The sequence below is a fragment of the Bubalus bubalis genome, chromosome 14 (assembly GCF_019923935.1).
Source record: "Bubalus bubalis isolate 160015118507 breed Murrah chromosome 14, NDDB_SH_1, whole genome shotgun sequence".
Lineage (NCBI taxonomy): Eukaryota > Metazoa > Chordata > Mammalia > Artiodactyla > Bovidae > Bubalus > Bubalus bubalis.
The window spans coordinates 8,415,856-8,435,034 of record NC_059170.1 but is presented as its reverse complement, the minus strand read 5'-3'; the positions used below and the strand labels follow the sequence as shown (position 1 = coordinate 8,435,034).

The 19,179-nt window shown below is 57.3% G+C and overlaps 2 protein-coding genes across 6 annotated transcripts in view; both read right to left on the bottom strand.

The window, feature by feature from the left end:
- Nucleotides 1-2,999: 2,999 nt before the first annotated feature.
- SLC35C2 (solute carrier family 35 member C2) lies at nt 3,000-13,263 on the bottom strand. The gene is made up of 10 exons (XM_006051378.4): nt 13,121-13,263; nt 10,331-10,683; nt 9,864-10,014; nt 9,021-9,084; nt 8,447-8,519; nt 7,735-7,903; nt 7,555-7,638; nt 5,139-5,314; nt 3,882-4,011; nt 3,000-3,553 (listed from the first exon to the last, which is right to left on the bottom strand). The coding sequence occupies exons 2-10, from the start codon at nt 10,448-10,450 to the stop codon at nt 3,423-3,425; spliced, it is 1,098 nt and encodes a 365-aa protein (XP_006051440.1). The 5' UTR covers nt 10,451-10,683; nt 13,121-13,263; the 3' UTR covers nt 3,000-3,422.
- A 2,770-nt stretch (nt 13,264-16,033) lies between these two features.
- Nucleotides 16,034-19,179, bottom strand: part of ELMO2 (engulfment and cell motility 2) — a 38,381-nt gene continuing 35,235 nt past the window's right edge. For all 5 annotated transcript variants that reach the window (XM_025263343.3, XM_025263344.3, XM_044927579.2 and 2 more), the window contains 2 exons: nt 18,650-18,727; nt 16,034-17,529 (listed from right to left, as the gene is read on the bottom strand). In XM_025263343.3, the coding sequence (XP_025119128.1) occupies nt 17,329-17,529; nt 18,650-18,727 (279 nt within the window). In that variant the 3' untranslated portion in view covers nt 16,034-17,328. The remainder of the gene's footprint in view (nt 17,530-18,649; nt 18,728-19,179) is intronic.

The following is a 19,179-nucleotide window of genomic DNA, read 5'->3' as shown; positions in this document are numbered from 1 at the left end:
GTGACCTCAAAGGCCAGGACCTCAGTGTTGGCTCTGCCTCTCACTTGCTTTGTCATCCAGGCAATTTATGTCGCATCCCCACGGCTGACGTTTGCTGAATGGTTATTACTGTGTGTCCCGTATGTGTTAACTGCTTTACATGCACTAGTTCATCTTCACAACAGCTTCACTAAAAGATATATATTATCATTTCATCTTTACAGAAAAGGACATGGGCTCAGCGGGGATCAGCGGCATGCCCGAGATACACAGCTGATCCCAGGGCCAAGGGGGGATGTGAACCCAGGTCTGGTGGAATCCCGAGGCTGTGTTCTTAGGCACTATCATGCTCAATGTCTATGAGCTCAGTTTCCACAGCAATGAAAATAGGTACAATCAATTTTGACTGTATTGGGCTTGTTAGCGATTAAATGACTGACGTGAAAGGCTTAGAAGGTGCCTGGTGAATGTCCACTGTGGTCTCCTCCCCATTCCCTTCGTCCCCTGTGCCTCAACGCTTCCCTGCGCGGGAGGAATGATGGCCCCGTCTGCCGTCTCTCCAAGGACACACGTCTCTGTCCCAGGTCCAGCAGTGTCTGGCACACGGCCAGCGCTCCCCGAATGCTGTCGGCCCCAGTGGATGATCTGGGGGTCCCCACCCTCAGCTCTCTGGATTGCAAATTGGCAACAGCACTCAGTCTGTTAGTCTGTGATGCAGCAAGCTGTGGCAAGTTTCACAAAGACAATTCTCTTGGTGCTGTGGAACTCTACTGTCCACTCTACTGTCCAGAAGCCACTGGAACTTCTAGGTTTTTCTCAGCAGAATGGAGTGTTAACAGGTAAGATGTGATCCCCTAAGCCTTCCTGGCAGAGAGGGTACCAGAAGGAAGATGAGGGTGAGGGTATTCCTGGTCCAGCCTGATGTCTCAGCTTTCTCTCACAGGCAAACTCCAGCTTGTTCTCATCCTCACCATGCCCCCAACTGCAGACATGCTCATATATTGGGGGCATTAACCTTCTTCCCACTGTAGGCCCCTGGAGAGGTGGTGGGCATGTAAGCACTTAAAACTCGAACCTGTGGGTCAGACCTCCTCCCCGGCCCCCTCCTCAGCAGAAGCGCTGGAGCTGGAGGCTTCGTGGGGACAGATGCCACAGCCTTGGAGACAAGTCACATCCTCAGCTTCCTTCAACCTGTGTGCGCAACGGAGTTGCCATGGCGACACTGCGGCCCCGAGATGCAATGGCTGCAGACAGCATGGGTGCTCCCAGGGCTCAAAGCTGAGGGTGACGCTGTTTGACCTGGGAGGCCAGGTGATTGGGTGGGCCCGGTAGGGGGAGGAGGAGAGGGAAGCCCTCCTCTAGGCTTGGCTGGTAATTGGTGCTAAGTGAGGGGCCGCCACTGAACCCAACGTTCTGGTAGTGGGGCCCCCTGCTCTGCACCCTGTAATTACTGCACCGGACAGCACTTGTTCCCTGTGTGGGGAGAGGGAGATGGAGTGGGGAGCAGACAGGAAGCTCTCATCCACCTGAGCCAGCGGGGCTCTGGCAGCCTCTCCCCACCGCCCAAGCATCCTGCATCCCAAGCAGGTTCTCTGGCAGAGGTGGAGGCCCTGGCCCCTCCTGCCTGCTGGCTCTCCCCACATCAGCTGTGTGGAGCACAAGCTTCCTTTAATCCTACCCTCTGAGCCTACAGAATCTGAGGGCGGGGGTGGAGGTGCAGGAACCAGATAAGACACCACCTCGGGGGAGTCCTGGGTGTCACACCTCCATTTGTAGGAGAAGTCTGCATTGTGAAGCTGAGCTGGCAGCAGGAGACCTCGATTCTAATTCCTCCTGGGCCCAGAAGCTCTGGGGGCCTCAGGCTACTCACTGCCCCCTCCTGGGCCTCAGTTTTCCTAGTCGTAAGACAGCATGGGACTCAAAGTCGTTCTTAAGGCTTCTTCTACAGCAGGGGTTGGCAAACTCCAGCACGCAGGTGGAACCCTGGTTTTGCAGGAAGCGTTCCCTGGAACACGGCCCCGCCCTTTTGCTTCTGTATCTCTGTCTGTGGCCGCTTTCCTGCCACAAAGCAGCCTTGAGGAGCTGCCACAGGGACCATATGGCCCCCGAACGGAAAATATTTACTATCTGGTCCTTCACGGAGAAAGTTTGTCAACCTGTTTCTAAAATATTAACGTTATCCTGGGCTTGATGGGCTGGGCTGTCCTAGCTCTGATCTGATTAGACCAACTCATAACAAGTCCCTCTACCTGGAGGCACCAGGGTGGGTCCTCCTCCCAGGACTCTGCCTGGGTTTGGCTGGTGCCCAGCAACGGGCGGTTTCCGGAGCCAAAGCCTGGTACGGTGGCGCCACCTGCTGTGAGTGCTGGGAGCACTGGGGCCCAGAAGGACCACCTGCCTGCCCGCTCCCAGGCAGGGCAGCCACGTAGAGAGGGGCATCTCATCTCCTCTCTCTCCATTTTATAAAGAGGACTGCAGACTAGTGGGCAGGTGGCAGAAGCCCAGGTCCCAGAGGCCCATAACCCCTCCATACATGTCCCGTAGACACACATGTAGACACACAGAGCCGGCCGTGAATTTTAGCATGCCTGCTCACTTAGGGTCTTGGCTCCATGGTTGTCAAAGGACTTTCAGAATATGTGTGAAAATAACGTTTGATCTGCTACCAACATTGACTTGGTCCTCAGAACAACTCTGAGATAACCATTATCCCCATTCCACAGATGAAAAGACTGCAGTTCAGAGAGGTTAGGTAATTTGCTTAAGGTCACACAGTGAATGACGAGAGTCAATATTCAAATCAGGCTGTGAAAACACTGGAGTCCCCAGAATATGAAACTCAGTACCTGTTCTTGCCGCCTGCAGGTGTGGCGGGGCCCCAAGAGAGGGCCCTGGGGCTCCGACGGGAGATGAGAGACATAGGCGGCCGGGAGTAGAGACACAGGCGAGTCCGCTGAAGGAGGCAGAAGGGGAGAGGCTGAGCCCCCCCGCCCCCACACCTCCAGGCAACACAAGGTGGCCAGTGGACCGGAAACCCTTTATTTCCAAGCTATAAATAGGTCTGCTTGCAGAGAAAGGACAGTCTCCAGGTGACGGGGGCCCCAGCGTCCCCACCTCCCGTCCCTAACTGCACTGCAGTCCAAGCCCAGCCCCCCGGAAACCTGTCTTCTCTCTAAAATCACCATCCTGGCTCTCAGAGCCAGGCGAGCGGCTGCAACAGCCCGCTCCCTGCTCCTGCTGCAACACCAGTGCTGCTGGGCCCCTGCTCCGGCCAGGCCCAAGGCTGGCCTGGCGCCCACCCGGCATACCAGCTCTCTGCCCTGGCCCCAGCACCGATCGCGTGCCCTTCCGAGGCCTGGCCCGGGAGACGCTGGGCCCACTGCTGCCCGGTGGCCGGGAGGAACCACCCAGGTCCCCGAGCCACTGACTGGTCCCCCGGCTGCTCACTGCTGCCCCTGGGCCACAAAGTATTCCTCCTCCTCGTTGTCCTCATCCTCTGGCTGGCTGCTCCGGAGCAGCAGCTCCAGGTCGGGGTTGGAGCCCAGCCCCTTCAGGGGCTTAGGGGCGCCGTCACCTGGGGACAGAGACAGCAGCATCACACACCCAGCAAGGATCTGCCTGCCCCAGCCTGACAGGAGAGTGTGCCGAGGGACCCAGGCCCCCGCCCACTCCCTGGAGATGACCCCCCCCAACTTCTCGGAGGAGTGGCGGTGGCCAAATCACCAGGCGAACTCCCCTAATTAGAGGAACAGCCAGGGCAGGGGCAGCTGAACTGAGCAGACTGGACTGCAAATGGCTTGGGGGGTCGAGAGCCACCTGCCTCCTGGCAGGGATGGGCAGAGGGGAGATCCAGGGGGAGAGGGTCACCAGGAGACAGGCTTTCGAAAGGGGGCTCTGGGTACCTCTGGCGTGCAGGGCTTTGAGGGCGATGTGCAGAGATATTCCTGAGAGGCAGAGGGCAAAGCCCAGCCAGTTCAGGAGGCTGATCTGGTCACCCAGCAGATGCGCTGCCAACAGCAAAGTGCAGACTTCCTGCGGGAAGAGAGGCAGGGAGGGGGCGTGCTCAGGGCCGGGGCGGGGGGCGCTCCTTGGCAAGGAAGGTGGGGCTTGGGGGCGCCGTCACACCGCAGGGGAGAGGCAGACCTGCCCAAACTCCCTGCAATGCAAAGGGGGAAGCCTCTCTGAGTTTGGGGACCAGCCTGAGGCCTCCTCTGCTCTGTGTTACTGTGGACAGAGGGGAGGTGCTTTTCACAGAATTCTGTCTGGACTGGAAGAGGCAGACCTAATCCAGGCTGGGGACACAGGGTAGCAAGTCTGCAGCCATGTCCATAGGCAGGAAGGACAGCTGCCCTTCCAGAAGCACCTGTGCACAGAGCGCCTCTGCTGCCGTGGGCGGGGGTGGGTGCAGTCACACTGGGCTCTACAGGACACACTGATCACAGGGTTCTTCGTAAGCACGGGCTGCAAAGGGGACTGATCAGATGACATTCTGAGAAACACGGCTTACGTGTCATCACTGGGTGGGCGAGACCCTCAGGGAGCCCTGTTCTGCTGGTTTCAGGGAACACTGCTCCAGGATCAGGATCTGCCTGTCCACAGCCCAGAGCAGGAAGCAGTGAGTGATGATGGGGGGAAGAAGGGGAGAAGTGATGCAAGGAGACGGCTAGGGGCTCCTAGACAGCGGTAAAGGCAGGATCAGCAGCCGCAGGGCCCTCGTGATAGAACCACCCCTCACTGTGCTCCGGGCAGACACTGTCAATCAATCACTGCCAAGCACAGGACCCTATGCTGATGAGTCTGACTGGGGACTTCTCAATCCTGACTCCAGGCCACTGCCTAATGACCAGAATTGGCTTTCTTGGTAAGATGTAAACACGTCCCGGGCCTAGTGGAGTCAGCTCGGCCACCTGCTAGCTGTATATCCCTGGGTAAGGGCAGCTCTTCATGTCTGTTTCCCCATCTGTGAAGCAGGGCTGCACCCCCGCCACCACCCCCCCACCCCCACCCCCACTCTGGGCCGTGATGATGATGGACTGACTGCCAGATGAAACAGGCACTTCCGTCTCTTCCCTGCAGGGCTTTGGGAAGCAGGACTTGGGACACCCGCTGGAGAGGGGCTCCCCTCTAAGACAGGACTGGGGTCGCCTCCAAGACTGTACCTTAAAAATGCCGGCAATGGAGAGAGTGAGGCTGGAGGTCCTGGAGACCAGGAGGAACTCAGAAAAGCCCAAACCAAAGGCGAGAATCCCGCCAAGGAAGAGGCTCCCGAGCACCCGCAGGAGCAGCCCTGTGTCCTGGAAACGGAAGATTTTCTCAGATGTGGACAAATGGAGACCTGGAAGCAATGGGGGAAGAGAGCGGGGGGCCACGTCCTGGGTGTGCCTGCCTGGGCGGCCTCACCCCACCACAGCTGTGGTGTGATTTGCCACAGCTGCACCCCACCCTCCCTGCAACCGCCACCTGTCTGAGGCCCCGAGTCCCAGGACGGGAGGTGTCAGAGAATCTCAGGCAGATGGCCGGGGACTCGGGGAAACCAGAAAGCAGGGCCGGCTGCCAGGGAGCCCGGGGGAGATACAAGCCAAGGATCCTAATAGGGCCTGATGGAGGCTTCTGAGCCTCTGGACTAGAGTGGGGGGCTGGCACACAGGGGGCATCGGGCGGAAGTGCCTTGCTCCTTCACACCCTGTGTACCACCTGTCTTTGGGGAGGAGGCGGCGGGGTGGGCTGTGACTTCCTGTGGCCTTGGCAGCTGTGAGACCCCATGGCCCAAAGAAGATGGGGCACCTGCTACATGAGGACTGTCAGTGCCCTGGGCCACTGGAGGAGGCCCTTCACTCCAGGTGGGTCCAGGGACAAAACTCCATCCATACACACCTTCTCCATCTAACTACAGAGCTGTGGGGTGTAGCCGAGACATGTGCCCTTTCTGGACCACCGTTTCCCCACTGACAAAACAAAAGCGACCAGACTGGACAGTACAGTTTGATGAACAGTTCTCAAAAAGTAAACACACACACGTTCAAAGACACGGCAAAACCATGGCCCCCTGTTCCAGAGACAGCCACACAGGCCTCCACACACCAAGTCGTGCCCAGACTTTCAGAGGACCCTTGGCTCTCCAGCACTGCCCATCTGAGAGAACAGGAAAGGCTCCTGGGGGTAGAAGCCGGTGGGAAGGTAAGCCCTAGACTCGGCAAATGGACACTCTTGGGAGCGGGAGGCTGGCCGAGCCCTGTGAGGCTTTTGGAGGGAAGAACCGAGGAGAAGCAGAATGCGGAGCCCCCTGGGCACACAGCCTTCTGACGCAGGACATCTCGTCTGGTGCTGGGCTCGGCAGCACTGCAAAGGCGTCGGCAAATTGAAGGGAATTCGGGGAAGAGCAACATAAGTAATGAAGGCGCTTGGGGGATTAATTTACCAGAAAAGATTAAAGAAGCTAAATCCATGCAGCTTTGCTAAGTGATGACTACCAGGGGCTCTCGGGTGAGGGTTTGCAGAGATGGGGAAATGGTGTAAACATCCAGGAAGGGAGGGAGAGTGTGGCGCTTGGTGAGGGGCATAAGGAGGGGATGGAGAGAGATTTTAAAACAGGGGAAAAAAACATGAGGCTGCAGAACACAAGTTTCCTGGACAACGGAGCTGCAGAATAATCTTCTCCGAGAGGTTTGAGACGCTTCACTGCTTGAAACTTAAATGGATGTGGGACAGAATTCTCTGTAATGACCCTGAGGACCGAAGGGACTCTGGCAGGAAGGATTAACAGACGGGACGAAAACCAATTCCAAAACGTCAGGGAGGGGAACATGGTGGCCCCCCGACCCAGGCTAGACACATCCTTCTAACTCTTCCCTGGGAGGTGAGGAGGGAAGGGGGGAAGGAACTGCCCACCCGCCCCTTCCTCACTCCCCCGCTGCCTGACTGAGAAACAGCCAAGGCCAATCCCACACACCTCTCCACGTCTGAACCTCCTGTTCCCACTTCCTGAGGTGCCCGCCCCCATCAGGGGGTCAAAATCCCATTCATTCTCCAAAAATGCACTGTCTGGGAAGCCTCAACTTGCCTTTCTGGCCCATCAACCTGGAGTCATTCATGACTCGACTCCAACTAAGAGAAAGAGGGCATCGCGGTTAAGAGAGGGACTCCAGAGCCAGGGGCTGGCTTGTATATGACCAACCAAGCCCCTGTGGGACCCTGAGCAAGGCTATCTGCTTCTCTCTGCCATAGCTTATCTGCAAGATGAGGCAGTCCTAGTACTGGCACATGGGGTTTTTGGGGAGTATTAAAGGAGTCGATGTGTTTGGAACAATCAGAACAGCCCTGGTATACCTTTAGGGCTGTGTGCACTTACCATCATTACCGCCTGGTGTGTTTTACATGGGATTTCTCAGTAGCATTTATCCTGCGAGATTCTAGCCCCTTGGTTTAAGTGTCTGTCCAGCCCCCAAACCAGGCACTGCCAGGGTCGGGACCACCATCACTAATCTCTGGAACCTCCGCAGCTACCACAGCGCTGGGCTCCGAGCAGAGATCAGAGCTCTGTGCTGAGGTCCCCCCAAGGTGGATGACCCCACGTACCTTCAAACACGGCAAAGAGAGGGAAGAGCCCCAGGAACATGAGTGGCTGCAGGTGGAACATGGTGTCGATGGGATTCTGGAGTCCTGCACAAAGTGACTCGTGTGAGCCGTTGTGCCCGGCCCAGCCCGCCTGCACCCTGCCTGCCTCCACCCTGCCTGGTGCCCCGGGCTCTCGCTCACCAAGTTCCGCCTTCTGCAGGAGCATCTGGGTGAGGGTCCAGCGAATGCCGCCGATGAACGAGGCACCCAGCACCAAGGCGAAGCCCTCGATGTTGAACTGCGTCGACTTGTAGGTGAACATGAAGAGGCCCCCAGCGATGAGCAGGACCACCAAGACTAGCGCCGCGCGCTGAAAGCAGAGGGCGGGGGAGCAACTGCAATCAACTTGGGTTCATCACGCCTGGGAGACTGGGGGTCAGTGACCATCTTGGCTGCCCCTGGGGCAAGGCCTCCTTCTTCTTGCCCCACCCTGGGGTCCTGGCTGGTCCCTTCCACTTGATGTTACCAGGGCTGATACCTGGTTGGCATGGACCCCAGACCCTGAAACATGGCAGTAGGGCTGTCCTACAGCGGCCCTATGGCCCCATGTGGCCCCACCGCCCCCCTGGACCCAGCACATGAAGGGCCCCAGCTGCACAGCAGGGAGCCCCCAGGACCCACTGCCCCAGCCAGCCCCACGTCCTTGAACCCCATCTCCCGCGGTCACCGCTCCTGCCACACGGGTCCCTAAAACTTCTCCAGCAGCGCCCCGGGTCTGTCCCCAGGGATGGAGCGCCAGTGAGCTGGGCTTGCCTCCTTGGTCACAGGCAGGGACAAGCCACTGAGCAGCTCCCGCTTTCTATTCTTAGCATCAGTGGGGGCTGGCGGGACGCGAAGAAAGCTGGGGCCTCACCAGCTCCTCCAGCTTGAAGATCAGAGAGAAGATGAGGATGAAGAGGACGGCTGAGGACTTGGTCATCGTGTACCTGCAAGGGAAACGTCCCCATGATGCACTGCTGGAGCCGGCGACGCGGACTTAATGCCAGGAAAGGAGCCCACACGGTGCCCCCAGGGGGCAGGAGGAGGCCAGGGGAGACCCCTGACCTCCCTGTGGGCCGCAGGCCCCGCGGGACACAAAAGACCAAAGAAGGGAAGCCGAGTCGTCTGCGTTGACACGCGACCTTTAATCAGAAGGAATCTCTGACTCGGAGGCCTCTGCTTATCACCAGAAAATAAAAAAACTGAGCTTCCCGAGTCCTGTGATTTACCTGCTCTTTAGCGGAGATCAGGATTAAGGAGGGAAGAGAGAAATGGAGAAAGAGGGGGCAGCCACACACGGCTCGCTGAAGCACAGAATCTGAGATTAGCAATAGCTGCTCCCTCTGCCCTCCGTGCCCCCTTCCCTGCTGCCTGGCAGGGACCTGGCGGGAAGGTGCAGCCCCCCGCCCCAGCCTGCTGGACAGATGGCCAGAGGGCTCAGTACTCACAGCGAGACGGTGATGTAGAGGAAGCTCCAGTTGGACAAGCCCACATCCAGCGCCGTGGCCAGTGCTGTGGAGACACGGGGCACCCGTGGGACACCCCGCCCGGGTAGGAGCCCTCCTGGAGCTTTCTTTTCCACCCAGCAACTGAAGGGTTAACTCCTGGCCCCACACCCCTAAAGCAGAGGGAGCTGCTCCAGCGTTAGGGCGACAGTCCACTGTCTAACCGCTTCCCACTTGTTGGATATTAGGAATGCCACACCCCCACCCCCATGAGGGAGGGGTGTTCACCTGATCCTGAGGACCCCCCACCGGAAACTCTGCAGACTGGCTCCCTCCCTCGGGATGAAACACACCATCCCCCACCCCAGGACTTGGTCCTCCAGGATCTGAGCCAGCTGCCTTCTCAGTTCCGTTTCCTCTCCTGACAGCTGAGTCCTCAGCTTCCGGAGACACTTTCAGTTCCCTGGCAGACCTGCCCACGCACCAAACCTCTCCCGGGGGCATGGGGGCCTCCCCTCCGAAGGGACCTGCGCCCCCCCAGGTCTCAGCCCACAGTCCCCGCTCCCGGAAGCCCTCCCGCGCGGCCGCCAGCTGGTCCCTCCCCTGGGCTCCTGCACCCCGTCTCAGGGCTGGCCGTGATGCGCCCTCTGACCAGTGTCTCCAGGCCATGATGCATGTGTTCAAGGGTGTAGGCTAAGCCACCACACCCCCCCATCCCCGCCCACCCCCCATGAGGCAGTGGGGGTAGGGAGGACACAGAGAGGAATGACCCTGGATGGGCTCAGCTTCATGCCTTCCTTTCCCTCTGAGCTGCCCCCTCCCTCCGGCCCGCAGGCAGGCACGTACCGGTGGGAGCCACTCTTCTGAGGTAGTCGGGCCAGCTCAGCACCACGCGGGCCCTGTGGCTGGAGCACTGAACCAGGGCCCTGGACAGGGCAGAGAACAGGAAGATCACGGCCAAGTGCAGCATTGTCATGAAGAGGGGGAAGTGGAAGCTCTGGGGAGTCCAAGCACAGAGTGGAGCGCCTCCGTGACTGCCCACCCCTGGCCCCCAGCGCCCCCACTCCTGCTGGCCTGGCTGCGGGTTCAGGGGCCTCTGCAGTGTTTGAGGGGCCCTCTGACCCCCCACGTTTGCCCTGGTTCACTCCCCAGTTTCCCCCTTTCCTGATGCCCCTCCATCCCGGTATTTCTGGGGACTCCCCGGCGAGGCCCTGCCCCCCAACTGGTGTGGACTGGCTCCCAGCCTGGCTGGCTGAAGCCCTGGCTGAAGCCAGGCTGCTAAATATTAGCGGGCGCCACAGCCCCCCGTGTACCTTGGTCAGCCACTTGTTGTAGAAGGTGATGCCGATGGAGAAGCAGTAGTACAGCAGCACGAGCCCCAGGGTCAGCACCGCCCTCCACACGAAGGCCACGTCGGGGGCACACCTCCCCATCCGCAGACGCTGGCCGGCAAGGGCAGCAACCACCTCTCAGGAAGACGCCCCGTGGGAAGGGCCGGTCGGGCTGGGCCTGCGACTTTCAGCAAGCACGCCTCCCGGCTGCCGCTTCCATGATCTGGAATCGTCCAGGGAGCCCCAGGTGCCGTCCTCACCTTCGGGGCTGGTGGACTGAGCTGACCCTCTCCATGATCACGGTGGACGCGGCTCGCTGGACCCCAGGGCTGAGACTAGAAAGAGGAAAAGGGCCGCGCCGGTTGGCTGGGGCAGGGGGCGGGTGACCCAACACGGCCACCCCGGCCCTGGCCTGCAGGGAGCAGGGGCTGCCCAGGCCACGGGACTCCCTGCAACCTGTCACCTCCGCTCTCCTGTCACCTCGAGCTCTTCTCCATGAATTCGCACCAAAGTGACCTTTTAAAAATGCAAATGTGATCATGTCAGAGCAGCTGCAGCCCTTCAGCAGCTGCCAGGGCTCTTACAGCAAGACCAAGACCCTCCCCTGGCTAAGGAGGCCTGCCCGTCTCACCCAGGGCCTGCTTTTCCCTAGGCACATCAGGCTCTTCCCTGCTGCCGCAGGGAGCCGAATGCTCTGCATGCCCTGCATTCCCTCCTCTGCGGGTTCTACTGATCATCAGCTTGGATGGCTCTTCCTGGGGGAGCGCTGCCCCCACAGGCCCCCTGAGACACGGCTGCTCCCCTACTCCTCCGTCATCACACATGTGCCAGGCCTGAGAGCCGGCTCTGTGCCCCATCGTTGGGCAGTGAGCCTCAGGCACACAGGAGGCGTGGTGTTCACGACAGCTTATAGCCACCTGGCACCCTGTGTTCCCTATATGGTTCAATGAGAGAGGGCACGTAATTTTCAGGGGACAATCTGGTCTTCGAGGCATTGAAAATGAACCAGAAAACTAATGCCTCCTGTGCCTTAGCCTCTAACAACCACTTCCAAAGAGGCGATGCCTGCCTTCAAGTCTCAGCCAAAGAAAACCAATGAAACCAAGCCCTGCCACCTTATCAATCCAGCCAAGTCTAATGAGCATCCAGAGTGGGCAGGTTGGGGTTGGGGGAAGACCAGGTGGACCCGGGTCGAGTGTGACCCACCTGCAGCCCCATCTGTGTGTCTCTCCTTCCCCATGCTCCTCTCTGCTGAAATGCCACCTCCTTCTGGAAGCCTTCCGATCTGACATATCTTACCTCCCCCACCCCTAGTCCTTTCCAAAAGGAAAGCACTCAGTTCTGTACTCTGGAGCCTGGCTTACTGTGTCCCCTCCCCCTTGTGGGAGCTGGTGCAAGGCCTGGCCCGAAGGACATCAGAGGCTGTGGTTCTCTTCGGGAAATTCTGGAAACCTGTGCTCCCCGCGTCAGACTCCTTCACATGGCCAGAGTGGAGCATGTGGGCACCAAACCCACCTCTGACAGAACTCCAGGCCCATGCTCCTTCCTCTATACCAAGGCTTCCCAACTGTGGCATTAGTGCTATTTGGGGCTAGATAATTCTTTGCTGGGAGAAACCCTGTCTGTGCACGGGAGGATGTTTAGCTGCATCTCTGGTCATTATGCACAAGGGCCCTGGAGCATCCCTTTCCCGCAAGTTGGGACGACCAAAGATGTCTCCAGATGTTGCCAACTGTTAACCTGGGGCAGGGGCGGGGGGGTGGGGGGGGCCGCAAAACCGCTCCCCCTTGAGACTGACTGCTAAGTCCCACTGCGGGGGAGCTAAGGCAACCGCGGGGCCTGCTGGCACTAAGCGAGCTATCTCTTGGCACTCCCTCTCCATGGTTTGCCCTGGGCTCCCACATGAGGACGGTCAGCACCCTGCTGGGAATTGTCTTCTTACATCTTCTGGCTTCTGGAGTGGTTCCGGCTCCAACACTGCCATGTACGCGCTCCCTCCACTATTCAAATCCTGCCCTTCTTTCAAGGAGCCAGCCCAGGCCCGCCACCTTCGGGAAGTCCCCATGAGGATCCCAGCCCACAGGGAGCACCTTTTCGAAAGTTAACGAGGCCCTTCACTGGTGTTCCTGCTTCCAATTCCTCCTACAGCCTGGAGGCAGCCATCCAGCCACAGAGGTGGCCTGAGCACAGAAAGCAGACCAGGCCCTCATAGGGTTAATCCCAACTCCTCAGCAGACCGGAGGGGAAGGCCTCCTAGCCTCCGGCCTCTGCCAGCTTCTGCAACCTCATCTTCTCCTCCCCACCCCGCACCCGCCACGCTGGCCCCCGGCCATTTGTCCAACACATCAGGTCCGTGTCCTTCTTTGTAGTCGCGGCCGCAGATCTTTGCTTGGCTGAACATCTTGGGGCCTGGGGCAGGTTAGGGGTGTGCGGAGCGGGGCCTCTAATCCTGGTGGCACCTCCCACTACCTGACGTTTCCTTGTTTGTCCACGTGTTTACCACCCACCCATGACTCCCACCCCACGGCGGGATGCGGCCTCTCCAAGTGCTGGGCCGGGTCCGCGCGATGCCCGCCTGGGTCCCGGCGCGGGGAAAGAGCGCGGAGGCCCGGGCCCCTCCACGATCGCGATACCCAGGCCCGGGAGGAGCAGGACCCCGATGGGCCACGCGGCAGCGGCGCGCGGCGCCGAGCCTGGACCCCGCTCGCAGCCCCGCCCGGGTCCCCCTCCAACCCCGGGAGCGCGCGGAAGGCCCGCCGCGCGCCCACTCACCTCGCCCTGCCGGCGCTGCAGGCCCGGATCCTCCTGCCGGAAATGCGAGGCCCACCGCCGCCGCTGGGGGGCGCTTCTGCCGGAAGCCGCTGGGGGTGGGGCCGGGGCCGGGGCCAGGGGCGGAGCGTGTCGGGAGCTGGTCCTCCCGTGCGGTCTGCGAAATCGCGTGCTGTGCGCCTTGGCTCCCCAGGAACCCGGCCTGAGCATTCCCCTTGGTTGTGTCTCCTGTGATCAACCGAGGTCCTGGTCAACCAAGGTGCCTGCTACAAGAGTCCTGCGCACCGCTGGCAGCCAGGAAAAGGTCACCTACTCACAAATTTAAGTATTTACCTTATTCCAACCCAGTGCTAGGAGAAGGCAATGGCACCCCACTCCAGTACTTTTGCCTAGAAAATCCCATGGGCGGAGGAGCCTGGTAGGCTGCAGTCCATGGGGTCGCTAGAGTCGGACACGACTGAGCGACTTCACTTTGACTTTTCACTTTCATGCATTGGAGAAGGAAATGGCAACCCACTCGTGTTCTTGCCTGGAGAATCCCAGGGACGGGGGAGCCTGGTGGGCTGCCGTCTATGGGGTCGCACAGAGTCGGACACGACTGAAGCGACTTAGCAGCAGCAGCAACCCAGTGCTGGGCAACCATAGAAACACTTGGATCTCTCCTGGGCTTTTTCCTATGGGAAAAAGCTAGCTAGGGAGTGATGTTGGAGGCATCAGGTTTCAGGACTTAGAAGATCCGTTCAGTTCAGTTCCTCAGTCGTGTCCGACTCTTTGCGACCCCATGAATTGCAGCACGCCAGACCTCCCTGTCCATTACCAACTCCCAGAGTTCACTCAGACTCACGTCCATCGAGTCAGTGATGCCATCCAGCCATCTCATCCTCTGTCGTCCCCTTTTCCTCCTGCCCCCAATCCCTCCCAGCCGCAGAGTCTTTTCCAATGAGTCAACTCTTCACATGAGGTGGCCAAAGTACTGGAGTTTCAGCTTTAGCATCATTCCTTCCAAAGAAATCCCAGGGCTGATCTCCTTTAGAATGGACTGGTTGGATCTCCTTGTAGTCCAAGGGACTCTCAAGAGTCTTCTCCAACACCACAGTTCAAAAGCATCAATTCTTCGGCGCTCAGCCTTCTTCACAGTCCAACTCTCATATCCATACATGACCACTGGAAAAACCATAGCCTTGAGTAGACGGACCTTTGTTGGCAAAGTGATGTCTCTGCTTTTGAATATGTTATCTAGGTTGGTCATAACTTCCCTTCCAAGGAGTAAGCGTCTTTTAATTTCATGGCTGCAATCACCATCTACAGTGATTTTGGGGCCCCCCAAAATAAAGTCTGCCACTATTTCCACTGTTTCCCCATCTATTTCCCATGAGGTGATGGGACCAGATGCCATGATCTTTGTTTTCTGAATGTTGAGCTTTAAGCCAACTTTTTCACTCCCCTCTTTCACTTTCATCAAGAGGCTTTTTAGTTCCTCTTCACTTTCTGCCATAAGGGTAGTGTCATCTGCATATCTGAGGTTATTGATATTTCTCCCGGCAACCTTGATTCCAGCTTGTGCTTCTTCCAGCTCAGCGTTTTTCATGATGTATTCTGCATATTTTAAATAAGCAGCCTTGACGTACTCCTTTTCCTATTTGGAACCAGTTTGTTGTTCTATGTCCAGTTCTAACTGTTGCTTCCTGATCTGCATATAGGTTTCTCAAGAGGCAGGTCAGGTGGTCTGGTATTCCCATCTTGGGAGGGAACAAATAGTAAACATTGGTGAGACATTTTGAGTGCCTGAAAATTTTATGAGCATGGTCTCAACTTCAGGAAGTTGAGTAAGTGAGAACATCCCAGGCAGGAGAAACAAGGCGAGGAGAAGGCTGGAATCTGGCTTGGGGCCCACTTGTTTACAAGAAGTTGACAAAAACTATGCGTTAGAAAAGTAGGCAAAAGGCAGGTTGCAGTAGGCCCCAAAACGCCAACTGAGGAGTTGAGATCTTATCCACTTTTCAGGATTCAGGAAAAGCATTAAGACCATGCCGAGAGAGGACCATTTGGAGGCCAGAACCAGCTAGGGTACATAGTGGGGTTGTTTCGAACTTTTTGCTCTCCCGTCCAGCCGCTCCTGGATGGCTCACAGGCTGGCTGCAAACGGGAGTCCTTCTAAGTGACCCAGCTGGGCTCCTTGGCCTCTCTGAACAGAAGGCTCAAGGCCAGAGTGTAAGCAGTTCTTTATGCAAACCACTGCTGCCCTGCCCCCACCAGCTGGCATCACCAGGCATTTGTTCATTCAGTACTTACACCAATACCTACAATAGTACCAAGGCTCTTGGCTTTATTCAGTCAAGGCTGTATACACGTTCTGTGCCTTTTGAAAGCACTTGTCCTCACCCACTTCTTCCGCAGAAGCAAGATGAAATATCTGTTTCATCACGGCTCTCATTCAAGCCTCCGGGCTACCAAGGCTGAGGTTTGGAGGACAGTATCGAACCCCAGCTGGCAGGCTGGGCGCTGAGCACCGGCAACACACGGGGTGAAGAACATGTCTTCCTTGTAAGGCACAAGTACTCGAGCTGTTTCCTGGCTGTGTCCCTGGCAGGGAGAAGAGGGAGGTCATGTCGTCAGGGGTGTACAGGATGCCTTTCCTGCTGTACCTGGCAGGCCTGAGCAGAAAGCACTTTGTCCTGGCGGGAGAGTCTGTGAGCGTCCTTAGCCAGCAGGCAGGTCTGTGTGTGAGTGTGTGTGCAGTCCCGCGTGTGGTGGGGCAGAGTGGCTGAAGAGGCGGCGGCTCTGGGAAGGTGGCTGAGGGCTCCAGCTGGAGCTCTCCAGCGTCTCCCAGACACAATGAAATGAAGGCTTGTCAAGGTGAAAGTTCCCTGGGGCAGGGAGCAAGTACAGAGAAACAGCTGTTAATGGGAACCGGTGTGTACATGAAAGAGTATTTATTGAAAACATGGTTACTGACAGGAAGCTCCTGGCCACTCTCAGGTTACAATCTTGGCTTGCAACTGCAAGTGTTGACTTTTGGTTTATTTTATTTTTTTGGCCTCCCATTTTATTTTCCCTCCAACATTCTACCCTAGGATAGGTAGATCTTATATAAATATATATACATGTCTGTAGAAGTATGGCCTATAGTAAAGAAAATATACAGTACACTCTTCATTGGGCAGTCCCCACCATGCTAGGCTACCAGTACTGAATGCCACGGTGCCCGTGCGTGTGGTTTACGAGTGCTGCAGCACCAGGGAAGCCTCATGGGCACAGCGGGGGCCTCTGCGGGCCCCGGCCAGCTCCCTGAAATCATGGCCAATGGCAGAGACCACAGCGCTGGTGGAGGCGGGGCAGGGAAGGCAAACCTCCCGAGGTCTGGAAGGCTGAAGGAGCACAAACTGGAAGGGCGGCTGTTCAGGTTAGGTGGGAGTTTTCTCCCCAAGCAAGGACATGATATAAATGAGGAGGGGAGAGGAGTGGACTCTAGTGACCGCACCACAGTCTAGGCCCAAGGCCTCCTCTCAGCAGAGGGTGGGACTCGGCCTGCGTGTCTCTGACTTGCCAGGATGAGAGACTGGGAGCTTGCAGGGAGCCACGACCCTCTGGCCCGGCAGATGCGTGGGCAAGAGGACCTAGTGGCCCTGGAGACCAGGGGTGTCAGAGCAGCGGCGGCAGCAGATCGGCCCCGGGCAAGGCCGGGTGAGCCCTCATGAAGACGGCAAAAGCAAGGGCAAGGCATCTACTGAGCAAAGGCTGAGGCTTCCACTTAGATCTGAGACACAGGCCCGGGTCACTTGAGGCTCTCAACATGCCCAGCACGTCTGTCCTCTGCGGGCAGCCTTTCCTGGGCCAGCTCTTGCCCCCTTGGGGGATCCAGGCGACCGGTGAGCAGGCTCAGGGAGAAAAGGTGAGTGGCTGTGGTTGACTCCGGCTCCAGGAGCAGTTTCTTGGCCTGGAAGGCAAGGGTGTCTGCTTTCGTCCCTCATGGCCCGTCCCCAGGCTCCATGGTGATGGCGAGGGCAGAACACCCTGCCTTCACGACTCGAAGTGGATGGGGACCGAGAGGAAGCTCGGGGTGGTCCGAGGTGAGTCTGAGGTGTGACTGGCACTGACTGGCCCCCATGGTCACTACGGATTCTGTACAAGCAAAGACAAGGCACCAGACTGTGAGCGTTCCTCCTGGGCCCCAAGTCCCTTGCGGGGTACTGTCCGCTCCGGCTCTGGGCTCAGCCGTAGTGGTAGACGAAGTCGTAGCTGCTGGGCTCCTTGGGCACTGGTGGCGGGGCCTCGGGGATCTGGATGTTCTCCAGGTCCAGCAGCCGCAGCTTCATCTCCATGCTCAGCAGGGTGTCCAGGTCACTCTTGGTCAGCTCGCTGGACATGTCCTTCCCCAGGAGGGCGCTGAGGCCGTCGATCCAGATGCAGTACTGTGGGAAGCAAGTTGCAAATGTCACCCGGGGGCCCCTGATCAGTGGGAGGGCCTGCTGAGGTCCCTTTGCTGAGAGGGCTCACAGAGTCTCTTTGGGCCCCCTTCAGGACACGCAGCACTGATCAGAGATAACGGCAAAGGTAAGCTGGGAGGTGATCAGTCATTTGCCCAAAAGACCTTTTGATTTTTTTAAGGGATTTACATTTAAACTCCCTAAGATAATATGAAGTGTGATTTAAAAAAAAATACTATTAAGGAAAACAGCAAAACGGGATCTAAGAACAGGGACATCAACTACCTGAGATTGCCCCCAAATTTGTAATGGTGGGGAGGAAATACATATTCAGTGAAAAAGGCAGCAAAGGAATCCCGGTAAAAATCAACTTTGTTTCAGGAAAAGTCAATTAAAAAAAGTCAGTAAGTGTTAAAAATAAGTACTAGAAAAGCTGAACTTGAGGGCTTCAGGATAAGAGGGAACAACAGAGAATTCTCAATCCATTCCTCCCCAACTCCTCTTGTTCCACCTTTTTCATACCTTTGCTCACCTGTCTCCCACCTGCAAGTTCTTCATTTCTTCCCAATAAACTCCACTGGCAGCTCAGGCCCCCTGCCTTAGGGCCTCCTCTTCCAGAAGCCCCACCTCCAGTTCCCTCCAGTGGCTCCCAGAGCTCACAAGACACGTGTGCTCTTAACCACAGTTGCTCTTTAATATCGAGCATTTTCCAGTGCTACAGATGAAACTGCAGGCCCCGTGTCAGGAGTGCCAGATCCACCTGGCTTCAAAGCCCAGGTCAGATCCATTACAACATGTGGCCCAGAAAACCCAAGAAGGAGGATCCTTCAGGTTCTCTTGGGTGGGTGGCCAGCCATGCAGAAACTACAAAGAGGAGACTTCCTAGTTCCAGGCAAATAAGTTACCCCTAGTGGACCTTGTCCTTCTAAAGACAACCTACTGCTGCTGGAAGGACCCCCGGCATGGCAGATCTTTGGTGTCAGTCTTCGAGACACTCTGGAGGCCCCTGCCTTTAGAAAGACGTGCCTGTTCTGCCCACTCCTCCCCTCCAGCTGCAGAGTCACAGAGAAGGCTCAGCTGTCCAAGGCAGTGCCACACCGCTCACCTCGTACTTATTAGGTGCAATGAAGTTTAAGGTCTCATCGGGGTCGTACAGGATGGAGAAAGCCAACTCCAGCACCTCCTAGAGGACAAAGGGTTCCAATTATCTGGAGCAATGGAATGGCCTTAGCTCTACACACCGAAATCTTGGCCAGAGTCCTAGCAATTTGGCACCATCACCAAATGTGCTGATTCAGATGTGATGGCATCAGGTCCTAGGGCTCATGCACAAGTGGGGCTGGAGATGAGGCCAGCGGTCATCAACCTTCACTTGCCCACTCCCCACCCAAGTCATGCCTGGGATGTGATGATACTTTTAAGGTTATAGAGAACTCATCTCTCAATGCTCTGAACCTTTGAATGTCAGAGTCCATGACTGTATTATCTCAAATATATATATGGGTAATTAAACTGAAAGTCTTAACAGTTAAAAAAAAAACCACCACAACAAAAACAAATTGTGGCCACAGATGGGACTTGAGCATCAACAACACAACTGTAATGAAAGAAATATAACAGGCTTAAATCCGTGAG